We start from the raw sequence: 24,430 nt of genomic DNA, 5'->3' as shown, positions 1-24,430 counted from the left end.
ACTCATTCAGTTTAACAACTGTGTTATTATATTTATTTATTTGTTCATCAAAATTGGATTCAGGGGTATATTTTAACCATTTTATTAGGAATGCATGTTTTCCCTATGGGGACAGGGCCCCGCAGGGACTCGCCCCTAATGAGGCGGGGAATCCTCGTTAAATGGGAAACGGGGCGGGAACGGAGATAACTTTTAATCCCCGAATGTTAAATGGGGTGGGGACGGGGATAGCACTCCCCGTTCCGATGGGGCCCCGTTTAATTTTTTATATATTTTGTAATATTTTATATGTATTTTATATATTTATTTATGTGTTTTTGTAGTATAGTAGTAAATTTTTTAATATTTTAAATAATAAATATTGTGCAATATTTTTATTTACATATAATTTACAATTTTTATTGTAAAATTTTAATTTAAAATTTATTTTTTAAATAAATGAAGAATAAGCGGTAATAAAACGGGAACGAGGATTAGAAATATAAATAGCAATAAAGACAGGACGGGGAGCACTCCCACCAATTTCCCACCAAATGTACATCACTACATTTTATAAAAGAATCTAAATTTGTCAAAACACATTATTGAGAAAAAATTAATGTTGTAAAAAGTATAAACCATAATTATATTAGGAGCCAATGGAAGAGCGAGCTCAGGGAACAGAGTAAGAGAGCGCCACAGGCGATCATAAGCACTCTCACTTCTCTAGGTAAGTCAAGTCTTCAACTCTCCTATCTCTCTTTCAGAAAAACCTATACATATAGAGAGAGAAAGTGTAGTTATATATATTTATATTGGAAAGGGTATTGTAGTTTCCAGAGACAGAAAGAGGAAAAGGAGAGTTCTTTAAAGTAGAAAGAAGAGAGAGAAAGAGAGGAGAGAGGAGAGAGAGTGTACTATTTTTAGGTATATATGCAATATATAAATATAGAGAGAGAAAGTGAGTGCCCTAACAAAAGCAGAGAAAGCAGAGCAGAACCTTTGTCCTTGTCATAGATAGATGGAGAGAGAGAGAGTATAAAAAGATACAGAGAGAGAAAGCAGAGGAGAAGGAGAGAGAGAGAAAGAGTTGAGGAGGAGGAGAGAGAAAGTGAGGGTTGGTGGTGCAGCAGACAGAGTTAGCTACGAAACACGGAGAGAGAGAGTGAGAGAGAGAAAAGGAATAAAGAGCGCTCAGAAACCCTAACCCTAGAAAAATGGTTGTTTCTCAGTGAGGAGAACGATATATATATTTATTTATTTATTAAAGTCTCTGTATCTTTCTATATATCTGTATATTTCTCTCTCTGTCTTCGTTTGTAGATGAGATGAGATGAGATTCAGGTTGCTGTGAAAGAGAAAGTGAAAGTACTCGAGCTCTGCGATTCGGTTTGTGTTTTGAGTTCTCTCTCTCTCTTTCTCTGTGTTAAGATCTTTGTTCTGCATCTTCAAATTTAGGGTTTCTTTACGTTTTGGGGAAGAAGAGGTGTTGCTTTGAAAAGACGCTTTTTGTGCTTGTTTATGTGCTTTTTCTGTTTCTATTTGGGGCTAAACTGAAAGACATTACTATCTTTTTTGGAGTGGAAGAGGTGTTAATTCGTGTTGTTCTTACTTGAAACGAGCTTTTGGTGACTTTGAAGTTGAAAATTTTTGGTACTGAAAGTTGATACAAAGAAGTGATCATTTCTGGGTACTGCATTTCGTTTGATTGTTACAGTTTTTCTGTTTCTGCTCTCTTTGGTGGAGTGTTTTTGGGTGAAGACCCACAAATATTTTTGGTGGTTTAAGCTTGGATCTTTGCACTGGAGCGCTTAGGATTACCGGGGACAATGTCTTCGTTAAGTAGGGAATTGGTGTTCTTAATTTTACAGTTTTTAGACGAAGAGAAGTTCAAGGAGACTGTTCACAAGTAAGTTTTCTTGAAAAAAAATTAATATCTTGTACTCATTCTGTTTGAAAGATTACATTTGTTACTTAGCTGGAATATGATGAGTTCACTGGAATTAGTCAGAATGTTGTACTAGCTTAAGCTTAACTCATATCCGGCTTTACTTCATGGATGATGGATCCCATGAAATTGAAATTTTCAATCAATTCCAGGAACTGGGTTTTAGTATTTTCTTAAAAAGTGATGAGAATTTTGCATTTTTCTTTATCATATAGTGTTGCGGTTCATGTGTTTATAATGCTGTGTGTGCTTAATTTTGGAATTTTAGATTAGAGCAAGAGTCTGGTTTCTTCTTCAATATGAAACATTTTGAGGATCAAGTCCAGGCTGGAGAGTGGGATGAAGTCGAGCGGTATTTGTGTGGATTTACTAAGGTTGAAGATAATCGGTATTCAATGAAGATTTTCTTCGAAATCAGGAAACAGAAGTATTTGGAAGCTCTTGATAGGTGAGGATTTAAATTATGTGTCTATGTGCTGGTTGTAGATTCTTATGCATTGGTTTGGCACTTTTCTTGTTCTCTGGTTTTAAAGATTGGTGAAGAAACTTCATAACTAAAAATGGTTACTTGAGGTTATTTGTTGAGTAAAAGACACAAGACAAACGTGTTTACACTGGATGTCATTGCTGAGGGAGCCAAGTGTTTATGCATTTATTATATGCTAATATTTGTTTTATCATTGTGCTAATTCCTCGTTCGCATGTTAATATAGTTCTCTATCTTGCTATCAGGCAGGACAGAGCCAAAGCTGTTGAGATTCTTGTAAAGGATCTTAAGGTTTTTGCATCTTTCAATGAAGAGCTTTTCAAGGAGATCACCCAACTGCTGACTCTCGACAATTTCAGGTAAGTCACATTTTTTCTGCTTTGTGAAATGCAATGATTGATTGTTTGGTTTTTATTTATTTTTGCTGTTTGTATCATATAAACAGGCAGAATGAGCAGCTTTCCAAGTATGGGGACACAAAATCAGCTCGAAACATCATGCTTATAGAACTTAAAAAGTTAATTGAAGCGAACCCTTTGTTTCGTGATAAACTTACATTCCCAGCCTTCAAAAGTTCGCGTCTAAGGACTTTAATAAATCAGAGGTGATTCTTGCATATACTGATTTATTTAATTTTTGTGTAACTATCAACTCTTTTAACACAGGTTTAAATGATTAAATTCCTCTGTATTCTTGTCCAAGTCAATGAAATCACTGTTCCTTTTTTCTAATGTTATATTCTGCATAAGCTTTGTTTACTTGAATCTCATTTAGTGAGAATTTTTCAGTCTAAACTGGCAGCATCAACTTTGCAAGAATCCTCGTCCAAACCCTGATATAAAAACACTTTTTACGGATCATTCTTGCAATCCAACTACTAATGGATCTCGTCCTCCTCCAACAAACAACCTTGTGGGGCCGATTCCCAAGGCTGGTGCATTTCCTCCTATTGGTGCCCATGGTGTAAGTGTATTCCCTCAATGTTTTTTTTTGCCGGAGTAATTTGCAACGATTTCCTAACACTTCAAGTTTCTTTTTATTCTGTGCAGCCATTTCAGCCGGTTGTGTCCCCATCTCCTAGTACTATTGCTGGTTGGATGTCAAATTCTAATTCATCTTTGTCTCATCCTGCTGTGGCAGCACCACCTCCTGGTTTAGTCCAGCAATCTAGTGCAGGTAAGAATGTCAACGGTATCTACTGAAAGAATCACCAAATCGAAATGGAGAACCATTGAATTTTTTTCTCCGACAATTTGTTTCAATGTTCGTCCACCCTATTCTAGAGAGAGTAATTTTGCTAGTTCTCAATTCTTGATTGTTCACTTTTTTGTTTATTGTTTGATTCTGTCAGACAATTGCTTTGTATAGATTCTTTTTTGTGCCAAATGGCTGTGTGTATGTTATGATGCCACCTAATTTTATCGTATGAATGAGAATCGCTACTTCATTCCCATAGTTATGTATTATCTAACTTGATTTCTGGATTGCTGACTTACTTTGAGATCTGATGGAACTTTCATCATTTTTTTCTCATGTAGCTGCATTTTTGAAACACCCAAGGACTCCTACTGGTGTTACGGGGATGGATTATCAATCAGCTGACTCTGAGCACTTGATTAAGCGTATTCGTACTGGACAGTCTGATGAGGTTAGGAAGAGGATATTATGTAATTTCTATGTTCAAGGTTCAATTATCAAATCTACTATATATATCTATATCTTATCAACAACTTTCATTGTAATTGAAGTGTTTTCTTTCTTTTCTTCTTATACTGCCACATTATTTAAAAAAAAAAACATAAACAATGATTTGGTTTAACTCTTCTTTTAATATGTTTATGCCATTCTTTTATATGTAATATTGTTTATTTATTCAAAATTTATATGACAATCATGAAAACTTGATAAAAATAATTAATAATTTTTTTAAATAAAACTTAGCAAACTTACATTGCATGTTGCTTGCATCTAGTATATATATGTGTAGAAATCTTTGTTATGTTGCTGTATGTGTTATCTTGTCTTCGCCCCCTTTCACAGCCATCGAAAGAGAGGGAAAGAGTGAGAAAAAAAATATCTCATAGTATTCTCATACGTGCTTTTTACAGGTATCATTCTCTGGTGTAATGCATTCTGGGGCCTATTCACAAGATGACATTCCCAAAAATCTTGTCCGGACCCTTAGTCAAGGATCTAATGTTATGAGCATGGATTTTCATCCTCAGCAACAAACCATACTGCTAGGTTTGTGACTAAATGTCTTGCTGAAGAAAACAATTTTGCAAATTTTTTTATTGTACTTTTCATTACATTGTAGTTGGGACAAATGTTGGTGACATTAGCCTTTGGGAAGTTGGGTCGCGGGAGAGGATGGTACATAAACCATTTAAGGTTTGGGATATACAATCCGCTTCGATGCCGTTGCAGGTACCTTATTTGCTCATTATTTTAGAATTTCTGATTAAAATAAATATATATTTCTTTTTAAGCAGTCAAATAGCTATTTTATTTGCTTGCGCCTTTCACTTTTCTATTACCACATCCTAATAGCTATGCATTCGATTGTGGTAACTTTTCCAAAGGAAAAAGAATTAGCTGGTGATTCTTTAAACTGATTTTCCTTTCAACTTTCTTTCTCTGCCTCAGTCAGCTTTGTTAAGTGATGCTGGAATATCAGTGAATCGTTGTGTTTGGGGGTCAGATGGGCTCATGCTTGGTATGTGTAACCTTTCTATTCAGGGCCAGCATGTTATTTTGTTTGTATTCTTGTTGGAGAATACTGATAGTTCCTTACTGTATTTAACACTGTATAGGTGTTGCATTTTCAAAGCACATTGTCCAGATATATACTTACAATCCAACTGGGGAACTCCGTCAACATTTGGAGGTAAATCTTATTCCTTTCCCTGTTATCTCTTTCTTCATTGGCAATGGTAGGATATTGATTGTCTCATTTTCAGATTGATGCTCATGTGGGTGGAGTTAATGACATTGCCTTTGCCCATCCCAACAAGCAACATTGCATTGTTACGTGTGGAGATGATAAGATGATCAAGGTATTGGTTGTCACACGCTTGACTAGTCTTATATTTAGAGAATCTTTAGGCATCTTAGTCGAACATGTATATGTTGCTGTACAGGTATGGGATGCTGTATCTGGACGTAGACTCTATATATTTGAAGGTCATGAAGCTCCAGTATATTCTGTTTGTCCTCATTACAAAGAAAATATTCAGGTATATCTCCTGTAGATCCTCATTATGAGCTATTTAGCTTGTCAAACAAATTAGGAGCTATTTATTACTTCTAATACGTAGCTTTTCATAGTAGTACATCCAATTTTTCATTTTACTACAAAAGCTAAATTCTTCCTGTAAAAATTAACACACTACTCGTGCAGTTCATATTTTCAACTGCTATTGATGGGAAAATTAAAGCTTGGCTTTATGATTGCTTGGGATCAAGAGTGGATTATGATGCTCCTGGACTATGGTGCACTATGATGGCATATAGTGCAGATGGAACTAGGTAAAGCTTACGAGAGTCGATAGATGAGCACATATGCTTTGTTGGAAAGAGCATTGTAATTTGCTTTATCCAATTTTTCTATTTGTGGGGTTTTCATATAACTGTTCAACTATTGATTTCAAAGTCGTTATGCTTATTTTTTCTCATGATGTAGATGTACAAGGAATATGCAGAGATTGTTATTTTTAATTTCCAAGGATTTATTTGATCCAAATCCTTAAAAAACATATTCTGTGTTTATTTTATATATATATATATATATTTTAATTCGAGTTTTTACAATAGCATGTAAATTCTTCTTGTGGCAGGCTCTTCTCATGCGGAACAAGTAAGGAGGGTGAATCTCATCTTGTCGAGTGGAATGAGAGTGAAGGAGCTATCAAACGTACATATTCTGGTTTCAGGAAGAGATCTTTAGGTGTTGTTCAGTTTGACACAACAAGAAACCGGTTTTTAGCTGCTGGTGACGAATTTCAAATTAAGTTCTGGGATATGGACAGTACCAACATGTTGACAGCTATCGATGCCGATGGGGGTTTACCTGTTAGTATTGCTGTTCGTCATTTTTTTTATAGCACTTTAGAAGAGTTGATCTGTAACAGTTAGTCTATTTTTATTTGCAGGCTAGTCCTAGATTGAGATTTAACAAAGAAGGGTCATTGTTGGCAGTCACAACAAATGACAATGGTATTAAGATTTTAGCCAACAATGATGGGTTGCGCTTGATAAGGATGCTGGAGAGCAGGGCTATGGATAAGAATCGAGGCCCTTCTGAGCCTATCAATTCTAAGGTAGTGGTACTGTTCTTACCTTGGTTTAAAAAGACTTTTGAAATCTATGCCTCGAAACTCATTTCGAACTGAGGTGCCAGAAAAAACATACTGAGGCGGCTTACATTTCTCTGATTTTCTTCAAAACCTATGTCTCAGTGCTTTTGAGGCGTACACTTCAGTGCCTTTACGAACCAAAACTCACGAGGCTTACGCCTCAGTTATTTATACATTTTTAAGTACAAATTGGGCTTATGTGTTATTGGGTCTTTCAAATTTCTGGCCTACAACCTAAATGAGATAAAGTTAAAACTGAAACTTCAAAATTATAACCCTAAACTCATCCTCTCCATTCTCTCTCGAGTCCCCACACTATTAAATTAAAAGACTAGATGCAGGACTAAAGGACTAGGCCAGGTTACTAAATTTTATGTTTGTCTAATTTAGAACTTCTATTTGTCTTGAAACTTTAGTGTTCTTTTGTTATGTATGAATTTGGTGTAATATATTTTTATGTTCTATTTTGAAACTTGCGCCTTGATCTAATTTGAATCCTATGCCTTGATCCAATTCGAAACCTACTTTTTCGTTTTGGTACGTTTTTTTAAACCTTCTTACTTCTATCCATACAGATATTACAGTTTTCAGCTAAACCTACAAATATGAAATTCATAAAGATAAAATATCTGGATTGTTCAGTTACAGGTCTAAAAAGAGTTGGTAAAAGCACTTAATTCAGGAAGAAAATAATACACTGCTGAATGTTTGTTTTATTTTTATTAATCATAATCTTAAAGTATACATTCTATAAGTATATATAGATATTTAAAATACATCAAGAGAGAAAGCAGCTAACTCCTGTTTTCTAGGAACAAAACTCTAACGTAAAAGCTGACTGATTTTTGCATTTGAATAATTCAACAGTTGGCGTTAAGCCTTTTTATGTTCTCAAACAACCATTTTCCTCAATTAGTTTTGTTAATAATGAAATGGTCTCGTACATTAGTCATAGCATCCTTGTTAGATCTATGAGGTTTAAACTTTTAGTTTTGCAAGGGGAAATGTAATTGCTGTAGCTCTAACATCAAGAGTTTTGAAAGAAGGTGACTTTGAAAATAAGAGTGGAAGATCGTGCTTATGAATAATCTTATTATGTGTGTTTGCATAGTGAACAATGGTATCCTGTTGGCAGCTGTTGATATTTCTTTGAACTGTGTTTGGATATTGTGCGCTATGTCAAATACTCTTGACAGCTTGTAGAAAATGAAGAACTATCTTTGGCCAATGCTGTCCAAACAGAAAAATGTTATTTGCTATTAGTTTTGGGATGTTACTGATATTTTTTACGTTTTGGATGCAGCCACTGATTGTTAATGCTCTAGGCCCAGTGTCTAATGTTTCTCCTTCTGTTCCTCAAACAATGGAACGTCCTAATATAATGCCTCCTGCCGTGTCTATCAGTAGTCTTGTAAGTTCAGCTTTTTAAAGATGCATAACGCTTATTGATGCACTTTCCTCACAAGTTTATAACGGTTTTGTAATTGCAGAGTCCCGCGGAAAATAGCAGGCTTGTCGATGTTAAACCACGCATTTCTGATGATGCAGACAAAATTAAGAGCTGGAAGATTCCAGATATTGCAGATCCTTCTCTCATTAAACCTTTGCGATTACCTGATTCCGGAAATGCTGCAAAGGTAAGTTTTATTTGTGGTATTTGCTAATGTACGAACAAATGATATGGTTTTTTCGGTTGCAGCTTTTGTAATTAGAAGAGCATTATGTCTATGCCTTTGCTTTTCATTCCTCTTCCTTCCTCTTATGTCTGTATAAGTTTTCCCTGAATGAAGCCTTCAAAGTACCACATATTGTTGGGTTGGGTGGGGAGCCTAGTTTTTTTTTTTTTTTTTCCAAATAAATGTAGTCTTTACAGTACCAGAACTGAGAAAAAACTTATTTTCAAATTGTAGGTTGTGAAACTAATGTACACAAATAATGGCCTAACTTTGCTGGCCCTCACCTCCAATGCTGTTCACAAGCTCTGGAAATGGCAGCGTAGCGAAAGGAATCCATCAGGGAAGGTATGGTTTCGGTTTCTCATTACTTAAGTTTGTAACTCAGTAACTTTGATGTTTCTAATAGGCTCTACACCTCGTGTGTGTGGTTTTTTTTAGGCTACTGCTTGTATCATGCCACAGTTATGGCAACCTCCTAGTGGAACCCATATGACTAATGACATAAATGAAAATAAACCACCTGAGGAGTCTGGCGCATGCATTGCTTTATCTAAAAACGATTCTTATGTTATGTCAGCATCTGGTGGAAAGGTTTCGTTGTTCAACATGATGACTTTCAAGGTAACATTTTTGTTATTGCCTAGGGTGTCCCTGTTTTATTCAAATCAAACTAACAATCACCCCGTGAAAATTTCCAACAAGGATTTGTATGACTCAAACTGGTTACCTTCTCAGGTGATGACAACTTTTATGCCCCCTCCTCCTGCGGCTACATTTTTGGCATTCCATCCTCAAGACAATAATATTGTTGCCATTGGAATGGAGGATTCTACAATTCAAATTTATAATGTTAGGGTTGATGAGGTAAAAAACATCTCTATTACTGTATTTTTCAAAATGTCTGATTTTTTAATAGGATGCAATCTTGACCATTCAGATTCGCTTCTTAGTATTCTTTACAAGTTTATATGCTTCTGCGCGCTTAAAAATTATTATGTTTCTTGCTGCATTCATTTTGTGAGTAAATGGGGTCAACTTTAGAGGAAAAGGTCGTATACTTGTGGATTATTACTCTTCTGAATTGAAGTTCTAGGTTATTCTGTCGGAATCCTTGTAATTATGTTTAGTATCAAAAGCTTGATATAATGATCTTCCAAAAGAAAAAAAAAAACTAATCTCTTTGGATATTTGACAGGTTAAAACTAAACTCAAAGGTCATCAGACACGGATTACAGGGCTTGCATTTTCTCAAACCCTTAATGTGTTGGTTTCTTCAGGAGCTGATGCTCAGGTTAGTGACTCATTGCATTTATAATTGTCTATGATGTTTATCAGTGAAGGAGCCCTTGGTTCTTCCACAGAGAAATGCTAGTGTGTACTGTCTATTGGCTTGATTAATGCAATTATTGTTCTGTCATCAAGTGAGATAAGAAGAATAGAGTAAAACAGACTTGTAGGATTGTAGAGAGATTGAAGAGAATCAATAGAGGGATAGAGTAATAGAAATAATCCAACATTTCATTCATAAATAAACATAGGTATGTCATAGATAGGCAATTGATCACAAATAGGATTGGAAAAACTAATTCTAATAATTTCAAACTAGAAAAATTTATTTGCAAAATTGAATAAATCCTAAACCTAATTGTATGTTATACTCATTAATTATAATAAAATAGTTCTCTCTTCGATACCTACATGTAGTTTCTGCGCTCTGAATATTCTAGTGTTAGTGGGCAGCCTCAGTTTCAAACTTGGGCATGCTAACCAAGTTTGGGGAATTTCTGGATATCAAAATAATACAATAAAATAGTAACAAGTCCTAAATTGTTGCATTATTCTGTGTTCCGCATTTTCTTGATAAAATGAATTTGAATTGTTATGATTTTCTCAATGCAAACGAGTTTCATGGCTGTTAGAAATTCTACCATAGTGCTCAGTGCCTTTGAGACGTGATTTGCAGCGAAATGTTGTTCTCCGTGGAAGAGTTGTAATCACCTAAAATATAATGAGGAATTACTTGCCTTTATTGGTTACAAGGTTTTAAACTTGTGATTTTATTTGAATTTGGATGACTTAGTTATGTATGTGGAGCATTGATGGATGGGAAAAGAAGAAAACAAGATCCATACAAGCTCAAGTTGGTCGTCAGCCCCCATCATCTGGAGAAACTAAAGTTCAGTTTCATAATGATCAAACGCATGTGCTGGTTACTCATGAAAGTCAGATTGGCGTATACGATAGCAAGCTCGAATGTTTACGTTCAGTAAGTTTTGTACTCTTGAACCCTTTTTTTCTACATTATAGCAACACACAATATTCTAGGTTCAAAATTGAAAGTTACCGACACTAAATTGATATTCTTTTGGTAGTGGTATCCAAAAGAAGCACTTGCGGCTCCCATCTCAAGTGCAATATACTCCTGTGACGGATTGCTGGTTTATGTTTCCTTCTGTGATGGTGCGGTTGGCGTTTTTGATGCGGATAGCTTAAGACTCAGGTGTCGAATAGCGCCTTCTTCCTACTTACAATCGTCTGTTCTCAGGTAAGTATGAGAATATGTTTGTTAAGGGGAGATCCATCCTTTTTGTTTGACATACATTGATGAGACACTCTTCTTTCTACTTCTGCAGCAGCAACAGCTCGGTCTATCCTGTAGTCGTAGCAGCTCACCCGTCCGAGCCTAACCAAGTTGCACTGGGCATGACAGACGGCTCGGTACATGTGGTGGAGCCATCGGATGTGGAGATGAAGTGGGGCGGAACCCCTTCTCAAGATAACGGGCCACTCCCTTCGAATTCATCGAACCCCTCACTGAGCGGCCAAGCCTCAGAACACCCTTCTAGGTGATGAGGAAAGAAGAAGATGATGATGATGATGATGATACGAGTACAGACAGAGGCAGCCATGGTTTTATGAATCTTTTAGATATTACTATTTTCTTCTTTTCTTTTTGGTGATTTTTATTTATTTATTTTTAAAAATCTTTATATTCGTTGTAAATCTTTTCAGTCTTTTGGGAAATGAAGAAGTAGGGAGTTGAGTTGGGTTTGGGTTGTAAATGGCTGTGGTTGGAATACATCGGAAGATGGTGATAACCCTTGAGAAGAGGCCAATTTGCCTTCCAACAGTGTTTTTAGGTGGTTTTCTTTATACATATTTTTACATATATATGTTCTCTTTTATTTTTTATTATTCATTTTTTTTTATTTTATGGAATCAATACTTCTTTCTTTTCCAAAGTTTCTTCAACATCATCTATTTTGTAAACAAAATCTAAAATTTGAATCCCAACAAACAAGTCCAATTTGATTATTCTATGCTAATACACAAAAATGAATTAATCTTGAAATTGATGATTCAGAGTTCATAGTTCTAATAATCATTTTTGCAATGTCTGAACTCAATTAATGGATGAGTTTTAATCTTTTTCACATGATGAACTTACTTGTGTGTTTGATTTTACTAGACAGAAAGAGATAGAGAAAGGTTTCTTATTGCTTGTGATGATGAGAGGATCTCAATGGCATACCAAATACTGGACAATTCTCATGGTGTGGTGTGTGTGGGTGGCCAAATAAAGAAGGCATCTATCTTTTATGGTTTTCCTGTGATTGTATTTTGTCATTAGTTTGATGGGTTTATATTTGTTTGGATTCTGTACTTTTTCTCATTACCTGTTTGATCTTGTGTTTTAACAAAGTACTTTTTGGACCCTATATTTTATAAAATGGTTAAAATAGAACCCTAAAACCGATTTGGTCAATGTTTTTTCAACTAAAATCACAAATAATTTACCAAACTAACAATTTAGAACAAAAATAAAATCATTCTGCTTAAAAACTGTGTTGTTATATTCAATTTTTTCTTCATCAAAATTGAGTTTAGGGTTCTATTTTAACTATTTTACAAAATATAGGATCTAAAAAATAATTTATCAAAACACAGAGTCCAAATTAAAATATAATCCCTAGTTTGATTTAATATTATTTTTGTTTAGTGAATAGTGTAATTTTCTCCACTGTATAAGTGATTTATTTATTTAGCAAATTAAAATAATTTGGGTGATTATCCTTTATTTTACCAAAATATAGCTTTAGTATGTCAAATTTATAAAATCGGAATAAAATGGTGTCTTAAGCTAAGATTTAGTCACAAATGATAAGGTACCAAATGGGTATAATTTCATGAACAACAAAGTATTATTTTACATCGATTATTAAATTACAAGGTACTTGATGATCATTAACAAAAACATAAAGTATCATAATTATATTTTGTTAAAACACAATGGATGAATGGGTACCTAATACCTATCCATATAAATATTCATAACAAAAAATTATTAAAAGAATTTTGTAAAATAATAAATACTAAGAATTCAATTACAAATATTTTGGATTTGTAAATTTGATTGTTAAATCTTATTTCTTAGAGGTCTTTTTTTTATTAATTTTTCTTATTTAAATTTTTTAATTTGATTTCAATCAATGTTAGGAAATATACATTTTAGTGTGTATTTTTTTTTTACAAGTCATGTATTTTAGTACTAACTAAAATGTATATAATTTACTAAAATAATAATATTTGCACTCTACAAATAAATATAGGGCTAATATTTTTTTAGACCATGTGTTTTGTCTCAGACCCTGTTTATATTTTGTATTAGACTCTGTGTTTTCTAAAATAGTTTAAATAGACTCCTAAATCTGATTTTGATCAAAATTTTTTGAACTAAAATCACAAATAATTCATCGAACTAACAACTCAGAACAAAAATAAAGTCATTCTGCCTAAGAACTGTGTTATTATACTCAATTTTTTGTTTATCAAAATCAAATTTAGAAGCCTATCTAAACTATTTTACAAAATACTTAGTTCAAAAAATAATTTATCGAAATACATGTTCTAGACATGTATTGAGTCCAAACACAAGGTTTAAAGCTATAAACCCATAAATACATGTATGAAATATAGTTATATATAGAAAATAATTATTTTGTAAATTTTTTTGTCACATTTTTTATTATTTTTGTATATTCTTCTTCAAGGTAATATATAATTTTTTTTAATAATAAGTACAGTTTTATTAAAAATTTAAATTTGCAATATAATGCCCCAATATAATTTGACTTGTCTCTCAGTAGCCTCATCCCTGGAACGAACAGTGTAATCTCACTCTGCTTCTTCAGCTCTTCCACTCCGCTCCACTCCAGGTATCTCTCTCTTCTTTTCAATCTGCATATGTATATGTATGTATGTATTAAAAACATTTCTGAAATTTTCAGAAAGTTTTGATCTTTCTATTTTCCTTAGGGTTTTTTTTTTTTTAATGTATGATTTCTCCTTAATCTGGGCTCCTTCGGCCTTGGTTTTCATGAGCAATTCGACCTTCTTAGGGTGAGATTAGTACAACGAAGCTACTGGGTCAAATTTCAAATTTCAAATTTTTTTTATTTTAAGTCTTTTTTCATTAACGGGATAACAAAACTCCACTCAGAAGATTTTCTCAAATTTCAATCTTTGAGGCTCGTTTGTTCAGTCCATTTTTTATGCTCACTGTTTCTTGTTTCTTCTCTTAATTAGGGTTATCATTATCATTATCAATGGAGATGCCATCGAACGATGATCTGCAAAAGCCATCAAGTCCCCCCATTGACACCCTTCAACATCAGGATACTGTGGTTCCTGATGTACTGAATCATATGTACGTACATGCTTCTTTTTCTTTTCTAATCCTTAACTCGATACAACACTCACAATGCTGCTATACTGGTAGCTCTTTAGTTTAAGTTGCTATTGTTTATATTTTTAATTTTTTCTCTCTAATGGCTGGAAGTGTTATTTCATTGATTTCGAAAATGGCAGTGAAAGTTTTGCATTTGTAATTGAAACATCAGAGTGCCATTCATAACCCTTTTATTTCTTTTGTTGTAAGTTGTTGTTAAACATGTTTTTTCTTATTCGAACATATTTTCGAACTTTCATATTAATGAAGTTGTGTTTTCCTTGATATTTCAGTGATGAAGAGCCGCCGAAGGTTGAGATTACCGAGATTGAAGCCAGAGGCATACTTGAAATCATTGCATCCACCGGGAAGTTCTGGTATGTTTATATATAGACGTGGGAACTGGTGACGTACTCATTTGTGTTTAGTGTACTGATTTTGTTGTGCATAGACTATGTTTAGTACTTTATTTTTGTTGGGGATTAAGAGTCGAAATGCCATCTTTTCTTTCTGGAGAAGTATAGATTGCTATGTTAGACTATACTCCCAGTAAAACTAAACTCCTTTAAATACTGTTTTAAGCACGGTGATAACTGTTGAAAGAACCAAGATCAATTTGTAGAATTTGTTTAATATTTGGGAAGTCATTGCTAATTATATTGTTTTGCATGGAAGCCATATAATATATTACTGTTATAACTTCTTCTTGCTCTGTATTTGTTCTTTAGGCATGAGTGGGACAAGTTAAAGGCCACCTTATCCTTTCAGCTGAAGCAGGTATGGGGAGGTATGCCAGTAACTGGGTCTTTTGTAACATTTAATTTTGTTAAACACATAGATGTTTTTAGTTTATCTGTAATAAATGTAGAGCTTTGTATAATGTTATCTGCTTTTTGCATATCTAACCATCCAAGTAGTTTTTTCTTTCTTTTAGCCACTTGAGGCTAGCTCAAGTGGTGAAGTTGGGTGTTAGGGGAAGGGGTTCAATCCACACTTGTAGCAAAAAAACAGAGTAGTAGTACAACTCTTTTAATAAAATAAAAAAGTTATTTTTTAATGTTTAATTTTCCCACTTTTCTATAATTTATGAAGGTTTTGTCGGAGTATCCCGAGGCAAAAATGATGGATGAACAGAAAAGTGCTTCTCTAGGAGAAACATTTATTGAGTTGGTCAAAAGGTTGGATGAAGGTATTTTTCATTTGCTTAATCTCTATTTTCCTTCACTTGGATGTTGTTTAAAGAGAGTAATATAGTTTTAGTCGTCAGCTGGAATATATGAGCTGATATCACAAAATGAAGAGTGATTTTGGCCACTTGACCCCATTTGTCAACCTTTGAAATCTTCCTGGCAATATGTTTTCTTTTATCAATATTATTAATAGAATTATATGGATCATACCCGAGAGGGATTAGCTCAAATGGTTTGACACATGTGGATTGCTTCCACAAGGTCTGAGGTTTGAGTTCCTCCTGGATACCTACATAACACTGGCTATTGCTATAGTTTCCTGGTCTCCAAATATTGTGGGGTGAGGCATGAAGTTAAGCTTGTTTTTTTTTTTTTTAAAACAAAGAGAATAGGATAGATCATATGTTGTGAATACCCCACAAATGAGCTGTTTAAACTGTTTTGAGGGATTTTATGATCCAGGTGTCTTATTGACCAATACATTTAACAACAAAGACAAAGAGAGGTGTTGAATATCATTCTTGCAATGTGAAAATGGAAATGATTCTTTCATCTTTTTTTCTTCTTTCGAAACTATTATTTTATAACTAATTGAGTGTTTTCTACGTTTTCAGTACTCCATAGCTTCGATCGAGGTCCTCCATTTACCCTTCAGAGGCTGTGCGAGGTACTTGCTTTGTTTTATGTGTTGCATTCACAACCTGCATGGTGATATTATATATTTATTTACTTTTAATGCCTTTTCAAGTATTAATTTGACAAAAAACTATCTTTTAATTAACTTTGGCCAAGCAAGTATGATTTTGACTTTTATTTTTCTATCTAAACTGATCAGATCCTCTTGAATGGCCGGGGCATTTATCCAAATCTCTCCAAGCTTGCACTAGCACTTGAAAAGGTACTTTAGTTTAGCATGTGGCGGTTATTCTCTTTTATAATAGAAAACCTCCATAAATTTTTAACCTTAGTTAAATAATATATTTTGCCTGTCCAATCTAATGTGCTAATTAGTTTGTTTGGTCTAATGTTTATAAAACCGAATAATGTAATTGATATAACAAAGTATGATTGTATTTTTTTATAAAGAATAATCACTTCTAGTTTCATTAACTTTTCTTGTTAAAATACATCAAATATAATTAGATTCACTTAATAGGTTGTTATCTTATTGTGTTAGATATAATGTTTTGGAAAAATAAGTCTTTCCCAGAAGTTGAATAATTATCTTTAGCTGTACTTGCCACTTTCGCTTGTGTAGAATCTCCTTGTTACATCCATGCTTACCATCTCCACCGATCCATATCCACAACCAGCAGCGATAGAGCCAAACAAACCAGAAAAGGCTAACGAGGAACCGAAAATGGAATCTATTTCTGCGCAAAATGGGGTAGAAGATGCGACTGGTGATAAGGATGAAGTAATGACAGAGGTAGAAGAAGCCGATACAGTTGACAACATGACCATCGAGATGGAAGCCTTGGAGAATTTTGTTGAATCTACCGAAACAAACACCGTCCCTCCAACCCATAATTCTTAGCTTCTAGTACTTTGGCTCGCATATTAATTTTAGACGCCTAGCGGTTGGAATAGCAATGCCGTTGGATTTTGATGAAGATAAAAATATAAGGTATCATATAGGATGGCCCCCATCTACTTGTACAATTCGGTTCATTGACATGAGGAGGACCCATTTGGCTTCCTCAGCATTTTATTTTATGTTAATTTCACAATTAGATTGAGTTGTGTACCTATCTATACATATCTATATTTAGAGTTTTGTCTCTGTGATGTCTACTATGGTAGCTAGAAAATTCAACTGTTCATTGTTTTTTGCAAGGAAACCCATCTTCATTCATTATCATGGTATTTTTGTCTTTAGGAGACCGATGATGATTTTAGTTTCAAAACTTATGGCACTATTTTTATAAATGTGTTAAGAGAAGAAAGTAAATTTGCAATCTTCCTTTGATGTTTCATTTTTTTTATTACTTTGGCAGTTTACATGCGATTGTACATACTTTTTATACATTATGATGTGTAATTAATCTCAACCACACAATTAAAAGTGACCAAATGGCTCGGTTAAAGTGATATGTGTAATTTGTACATACTTTTTCTTCCTTTGATGTTTCAGAGGAACCGCACTTTCATATTGTGCACATAAAAACATGCAAATTTAAGATAAGTTTTGGCATTATTTTTACTAATCACGACTGTTAAACAAAATAAATAAATCAAAATTCATCAGTATGGATCAAAAGAAAAGCATCCAATAAACATAAAAATACAGTGTTCCTAGCAATCAAATGTGGATGTTGGAACTGACAAACTCTATTGACTCTACTACTATTTTCACTTTCACTTCGTTAGTTTAATTCATGTTTAGAGCTGTAAATGTGGGTCAGTCCACATTTCGTGCCTCCGATAAATTCGGGCCGGGCCATTTTTAAAATGTAACCTTTATACATACTCAATTTTTTTAATAAAAAAAATATTTAAAGTTGTTAAAATAAGAGGAAATTACATTTTATATGAGAATTTGAATAGTATGCAAAAATATGGTTTTTTTTCTTTCAAAAAAAGTTAATCGATGGCTTTTTCTAAGAATTTTCACTTTTATGGGTTTGTTTTCCCATATTTTTGTATAAAAGTTGGTTTATGCTATAATTTTACTCTTAATCAAGTTTTATTAATTTGGAAGGGTATGTTTGTAATTTAATTATTGTTTTTTTAGCTTATTTATTTTTTATATTGTTTTTATATTACTAATTTTATTTTAATTTTTTCTTTGGTTGTTTTGCAATTTTTTTTTGTAATATGAATTGTTTTTTAAATTATTTTTTATTTATTATAAACATTTTTTTTCTGTTTTTTTAGATTATACGTTTCTTTTTTCAAATCCTGGGTAAGTAAACAGTTACTTTTGATTTTTGACAGTTATGTAAAATAAAATCCTAAAACTAGGTTAAATAACATGCATCAGGATGGGTAAACAGTTATCTTGAGATGAGCAATTTTCAACCATAAGAGAGGTAACCAGTTATCATAAGAAAGGTGACAAGTTACTCATATTAAATATGAAAATAAACATCAAATTTGAAGGGAAAAGAAGAAGAACACTTCATTAAAAATGAATAAGAAGCAACTATGATTTTAAAACATAGGTAACCAGTTACCATAAAAAGTCATAAATATACACATACCAGAACATGAAGGTAACCAGTTACCCCCAGAAATATACACATAAAGAACGTGATGGTAACTAGTTACCCATTCACGTTATCATATTTTTATTAGTTTTCTTTCCAAATTTTGGTATTCCTATAAGTGTTTTTTTACATATAGTGGAAAAAACTGTTGACGCCGTTTTTCGTCAAGAGCACGAAAACAATAAATAGTTATGGCCAGAAAAATACAATAAAACAAATATGATTTTTTACGTGGTTCAGCAGTTAACTCTGCCTAGTCCGCGAGTCTTTGTTATTAGAACTTAAGATGATTTCTGGAAATTCTTCAAGAATGAATTCTCCAGAGTTTCTCTCAAGATTACAAAATTTCGGTCCTTTTCAAAAGTACAGGACTTCTCTATTTATAGAGGAAGTCTCAGAATACTCTCCCGCACGTCTCTGGGAAGTTATTCTTTATGTAAATAAATTTAATGGCTTTAAAAGCCTGTAACTCCTATATACAAAGAAACGTCATCTGAAGACCAGGGGGCATATAACTAAATAATAAATACCACTTTATTATAAGGAAGTTACAACAATAAATGTAGACTGCGTCTCTCCAAAATGACTCATTAAGATATTCAAAGTTATCAATCTACATCGTCAGTGCCGTGCCAACCCAGGTCTCTTAATGACTTTCGAGTTGTAGTATTTTCCCTGAGATCATGTGGCTTCGAGCTCATACTTATGTCAGGCTCGGAACCCTTGATCCGAGGTCATCTGAGAATAGACGTACTTCGATGTCTGTCTTTCGAGCTTGTGAGGATTTCGAGGCTACTATCTTCGAGGTTGCCACCTGCTTTATAGGTTCAGTGCCTAGGTTGCGGACACGTATTTCTAGATATTGCAAGCCCATACCTGACGAATCCAGCTTTCGAGATCACAATTCTTAAGGCTCGAAATCTGGGTGTAACAAAAACTATAAAAATAATTACAATAATATAAAAGATAATAGATAAAAAAAAAATAGTAAAATAATTATGTAATGTTAAAATATATGTGTGAAAAAAAATGAAAAAAATGGAACGAGAAAAGAATAAGTACAAAAATGAAAAAAAAAACAAAAAAAATGATGAAGGAAAAAAATAGATGAATAAATAAAAATGAAAAGAAGAAGAAGAAAAATAATGGAAAAATGATAAGAAAAAAAATATGAATGAAAAAATTAGTAGAAAAAAATGGAAGAAGAAAAAAAGAAAGAAAAAAAAAGCTGAAAAAATATGAACAAAAAAAATAAAACAATACAAATGAAAGAAAAAAAATAGATAAATGAATAAAAATGAAAAGAAAAAGAAGGAGAAGAATGGAAAAATGAAAAGAAAAAAAGAATGAACGAAAATTTGGTAGAAAAAAAAATAAAAAGGAAAAAATGGAAAAAAATAAATAAGAGAAAAAAGAAAGAAAAAATAATAATGAAGGAAAAAATTTAAAATTTAAAAAAAAGTAAAATAAAATTACTTTCAAAATTAAAGAAAACATAACTATGATAAAAAAAAAAGTGACATTTTTATATTTTAGTTAGTCATTAATTGTGTTTCCCATATTTTAATTTTTTCTTTAATAAATTTTCCCATACAAATTAAGAAAAATATAATTCCTATATTTTTACACATTAATAGTATAAAAAACATATTTTTGAAAAATTCCCTTAAAACAATGTGATCATTACTAATTAATCCATTAACTTCTGTTAAGCCACATATATTACGTTCTTATTTATCAATTTCATATATATATATTAAAATAAATATTTATTATAAGTAAAAAAAATTAAAACTAAATCTAGAGCTAAAAAAACTAAAATCTGTAGATAATAATGGCTTTTATCTGATTTTAAAATCTTTAGTTTTTAGGTTTGCTAGATTTTCATTTTTAATTTTTTTTTCATATATGTATTTTTTGAAGTCATATTTTCATACACATGTATATAAAGTAAATGTGTATTTTACAGAATATTTTAATAATAAATATACACAATTTTATTAAAAATTTAAATATATTTCCCCAATTTAATTGGACTTCTCTCTCAGTGGCCTCATCCCTGGAACGAACAGTGTAATACGAAGATCTCACTCTGTTTCTTCAGCTCTTCCACTCCACTCCACTCCACTCCAGGTATCTCTCTCTTCTTTTCAATCTCCATATAAATATATGTATAACCCTTAAGAACATCTCTGAAATTCTAACAAAGTTTTGAGCTTTCTATTTTCTTAGGGTTTTTTTTAATATATGATTTCTCCTTAATCTGTTCTCCTCCGGCCTTGGTTTTTATGAGCAATTCAAATTTCTTACGGTGAAATTAGTACAACGAAGCTACTGGGTCAAATTTCAAATTTCAATCTTTTTTATTTTAGGAGTCTTTTTTCATTAACGGGATAGGATAACAAAACTCCACTCAGAAGATTTTCTCAAATTTCGATCTTTGAGGCTCGTTTGTTCAGTCCATTTTTTATGCTTACTGTTGCTTGTTAGGGTTATCACTATCAATGGAGATGCCATCGAACGATGATCTGCAAAAGCCATCAAGTCCCCCCATTGACACCCATCAACATCAGGATACTGTGGTTCCTGATGTGTTGAATCATATGTAAGTACACTCATAATGCTGCTATACTGGTAGGTCTTTGGTTTAAGTTGCTAGTGTTTATTTTTTTAATTTTTTCTCTCTAATGATTGGAAGTGTTATTTCATTGATTTCGTAAATGTCAGTGAAAGTTTTGCATAAGTAATTGGAACATCAGAGTGCCATTCGTAACCCTTTTATTTCTTTTGTTGTAAGTTGTGGTTAGGCAGGTTTTTTCTTATTCAAACATATTTTCGAACTTTCATATTAATGAAGTTGTGTTTTGCTTGATATTTCAGTGATGAAGAACCGCCGAAGGTTGAGATTACCGAGATTGAAGCCAGAGGCATACTTGAAATCATTGCATCCACCGGGAAGTTCTGGTATGTTTATATATAGACGTGGGAACTGGCGACGTACTCATTTATGTTTAGTGTACTGATTTCGTTGTGCATAGACTATGTTTAGTACTTTACTTTTTATTTTTGTTGGGGATTGAGGGTTGAAATGCCATCTTTTCTATCTGGAGAAGACAACCCGAGAAGTATAGATTGCGATGTTAGACTTCCCACCCAGTAAAAACTAAACTCTCCTATAAATACTGTTTTAAGCACAGTGATATCTGTTGAAAGAACCAAGATCAATTTGTAGAATTTGCCTAATATTTGGGAAGTCATTGCTAATATATTGTTTTGCATGAAATCCATATAATATATTACTGTTATAACCTCTTCTTGCTCTGTATTTGTTCTTTAGGCACGAATGGGACAAGTTAAAGGCCACCTTATCCTTTCAGCTGAAGCAGGTATGGGGAGGTATGCCAGCATGTGGGTCTTTTGTAACATTTAGTTTTGTTAAACAAATAGATGATTTTAGTTTATATGTAATCAATGTATAGCTTTGTATAATGTTATCTGATTTTTGCATTTCTAACCATCCAAGTAGTTCTTTTTTTCTTTTAGCCACTTGAGGCTCAAGTGGGGTGGGGTGTGTGTGTGTGTGATGGGGGGAAGGGGTTTAATCCTCACCTGTTCGCAGTACTACTCTTATAATAAAATAAAAAAGTTCTTTTTTAATGTTTAATTTTCCCCTTTTCTATAATTTATGAAGGTTTTGTCGGAGTATCCTGAGGCAAAAATGACGGATGACCAGCAAAATGCTTCTCTAGGAGAAACATTTATTGAGTTGGTAAAAAGGTTGGATGAAGGTATTTTTCATTTCCTCAATCTATATTTTCCTTCATTTGGATGTTGTTTAATGAGAGTAATATAGTTTTAGTTGTCAGCTGGAATATATGAGCTGATATTACAAATGAAGAGTGATTTTGGCCACTTGACCCCATTTGTGAACCTTTGAAATCTTCCCAGCCATATGTTTTTCTTTTATGATATTAATAGAATTGTATATATCATACCCGAGAGGGGTATTGCCTACATAACAATTGCTATAGTTTCCTGGTCTCCAAATATTGTGGGGTGGGGTGTGTTTGTGTGTTGAATACCCCACAAAGGAGCTGTTTAAACTGTTTTGTGGGATTTTATGATCCAGGTGTCTTATTGACCAATACATTTAACAACAAGGAAAAAGAGAGATGTTGAATATCATTCTCGCAATGTGAAAATGGAATGATTCTTTTGTCTTTTTTTTTTCTTTCGAAACTATTATTTTCCAAGCGTTCTCCTTGTGTGTGAATAACTAATTGAATGTTTTCTACGTTTTCAGTTCTCCATAGCTTCGATCGAGGTCCTCCGTTTACCCTTCAGAGGCTGTGCGAGGTACTTGCTTTGTTTTATGTGTTGCATTCACAACCTGCATGGTGATATTATATATTTATTTACGTTTAATGCCTTTTCAAGCATTAACTTTCCATTAATTTACTTTGGCCAGGCAAGTATGATTTTGACTTTTATTTTTCTTTTTAAACTGATCAGATCCTCTTGAATGCCCGGGGCATTTATCCAAATCTCTCCAAGCTTGCACTAGCACTTGAAAAGGTACTGTAGTTTAACATGTGGCGATTATTCTCTTTTATAGTGGAAAACCTCCATAAATTGATAACCTTTGTTAAATAATATATTTTGCTTGTCAAATCTAATGTGCTAATTAGTTTGTTTGGTCTAATGTTTATAAAACAGAATAATGTAATTGATATAATTGTAATTTTGTAAAGAATAATTACTTCTAGTTTCATTAACTTTTCTTGTTAAAATACATCAAATATAATTAGATTCACTTAATAGGTTGTTATCTTATTGTGTTAGATATAATGTTTTGGAAAAATAAGTCTTTCCCAGAAGTTGAATAATTATCTTTAGCTGTGCTTGCCACTTTCGGTTGTGTAGAATCTCCTTGTGACATCCATGCTTACCATCTCCACCGATCCATATCCACAACCAACGACAATAGAGCCAAACGAACCGGAGAACAAACCGGAGAACGAACTGGAAAAGGCTATCGAGGAACCAAAAATGGAATCTATTTCTGCACAAAATGGGGTAGAAGATGCGACTGGTGATAAAGATGAAGTAATGACAGAGGTAGAAGAAGCCGATACTGTTGACAACATGACAATCGACATGGAAGCCTTGGAGAATTTTGTTGAATCTACTGAAACAAACACCGCCCCCCCCAGCTCATAATTCTTGGTTTCCAGTACTTTGGCTCGCACATTAATTCTAGGCGCTTAGCTGTCGGTATGGCAATGCTGTTGGATTCTGATGAAGATAAATATAAGGTAATCATATGGGAAGGCAAATTTTCTACGGATATTTCTTATATGGTCATCTACTTGTACAATCCAGTTCATTGACTTGAGGAGGACCCATTCTGCTTCCTCAACATTTTATTTTATATTAATTTCAGTTACATTGAGTTGTGTAACTATACATGTTTAGGGGCTATAAAGCTGAAGTCTGTCTGTCTGTCTGTGATGTCTTCTGTGGTAGTTAAGAATTCCAGTAGTTTCTTGTTTTGCAAGGAAACCCATCTCCATTCATGCTATTACATCACTGTATTTTTGTCCCAAGGCGACTGATGATGATTCTAGTTTCAAAACTTGTCATATTATTTTTTATAAATGTGTTTAGAGAATGAAGTGCATTTGCAACTCCAACTTCCTTGACCTATTTTCTTGTTTCATATTTTATCAACTTTTCATGACTTGTAGTTGCAAGTAATTTGTGAAAACATATACATTTTTGAGTAATGATATGTGCGCATATCATAACTCAACAAGGTAAGAAATGCTGATTTTGCCGTATTTTGGTGTACGTCAGTT

The 24,430-nt window shown here is 33.2% G+C and overlaps 3 protein-coding genes across 3 annotated transcripts; all 3 read left to right on the top strand.

The window, feature by feature from the left end:
* Window positions 1–1,302: 1,302 nt before the first annotated feature.
* LOC133834269 (protein TOPLESS-RELATED PROTEIN 2-like) lies at window positions 1,303–11,637 on the top strand (the record flags this gene model as incomplete). The annotated part of the gene is given in 25 exon segments (XM_062263825.1): window positions 1,303–1,888; window positions 2,196–2,375; window positions 2,660–2,773; window positions 2,860–3,018; window positions 3,203–3,377; window positions 3,464–3,590; window positions 3,953–4,062; window positions 4,523–4,658; window positions 4,732–4,841; window positions 5,061–5,130; window positions 5,228–5,301; window positions 5,375–5,470; window positions 5,555–5,650; window positions 5,815–5,942; window positions 6,251–6,485; window positions 6,566–6,733; window positions 8,073–8,180; window positions 8,260–8,406; window positions 8,680–8,790; window positions 8,884–9,066; window positions 9,181–9,309; window positions 9,641–9,736; window positions 10,526–10,711; window positions 10,818–10,990; window positions 11,079–11,637. Coding segments are annotated over 25 exon segments (3,408 nt in total). The 3' UTR covers window positions 11,296–11,637.
* Window positions 11,638–13,589: 1,952 nt separating this feature from the next.
* LOC133834271 (uncharacterized) lies at window positions 13,590–17,146 on the top strand. Its single transcript, XM_062263827.1, has 8 exons — window positions 13,590–13,661; window positions 14,032–14,152; window positions 14,467–14,550; window positions 14,902–14,950; window positions 15,266–15,362; window positions 15,978–16,030; window positions 16,199–16,261; window positions 16,622–17,146. Exons 2-8 carry the CDS (start codon window positions 14,052–14,054, stop codon window positions 16,898–16,900), a joined length of 726 nt encoding a protein of 241 aa, XP_062119811.1. The 5' UTR covers window positions 13,590–13,661; window positions 14,032–14,051; the 3' UTR covers window positions 16,901–17,146.
* A 3,435-nt stretch (window positions 17,147–20,581) lies between these two features.
* Window positions 20,582–24,265, top strand: LOC133834270 (uncharacterized). Its single transcript, XM_062263826.1, has 8 exons — window positions 20,582–20,705; window positions 21,063–21,177; window positions 21,453–21,536; window positions 21,910–21,958; window positions 22,264–22,360; window positions 22,876–22,928; window positions 23,085–23,147; window positions 23,496–24,265. The coding sequence occupies exons 2-8, from the start codon at window positions 21,077–21,079 to the stop codon at window positions 23,790–23,792; spliced, it is 744 nt and encodes a 247-aa protein (XP_062119810.1). The 5' UTR covers window positions 20,582–20,705; window positions 21,063–21,076; the 3' UTR covers window positions 23,793–24,265.
* The last annotated feature ends 165 nt before the right edge of the window (window positions 24,266–24,430 follow it).

The sequence above is a fragment of the Humulus lupulus genome, chromosome 5 (assembly GCF_963169125.1).
Source record: "Humulus lupulus chromosome 5, drHumLupu1.1, whole genome shotgun sequence".
In the NCBI taxonomy this organism is placed as follows: domain Eukaryota; kingdom Viridiplantae; phylum Streptophyta; class Magnoliopsida; order Rosales; family Cannabaceae; genus Humulus; species Humulus lupulus.
The sequence above is the reverse complement of the archived record's forward strand: the minus strand, read 5'-3'. Positions and strand labels throughout refer to the sequence as shown.

Coding starts and splice junctions, on each gene's coding strand:
- LOC133834271 (XM_062263827.1), top strand. CDS start 14,052: ATGGAGATGCCATCGAACGATGATCTGCAAAAGCCATCAAGTCCCCCC. Junction 14,153..14,466: donor CCTGATGTACTGAATCATAT/GTACGTACATGC, acceptor TTGATATTTCAG/TGATGAAGAGCCGCCGAAGG. Junction 14,551..14,901: donor GCATCCACCGGGAAGTTCTG/GTATGTTTATAT, acceptor TTTGTTCTTTAG/GCATGAGTGGGACAAGTTAA.
- LOC133834270 (XM_062263826.1), top strand. CDS start 21,077: ATGGAGATGCCATCGAACGATGATCTGCAAAAGCCATCAAGTCCCCCC. Junction 21,178..21,452: donor CCTGATGTGTTGAATCATAT/GTAAGTACACTC, acceptor TTGATATTTCAG/TGATGAAGAACCGCCGAAGG. Junction 21,959..22,263: donor TATCCTTTCAGCTGAAGCAG/GTATGGGGAGGT, acceptor TAATTTATGAAG/GTTTTGTCGGAGTATCCTGA.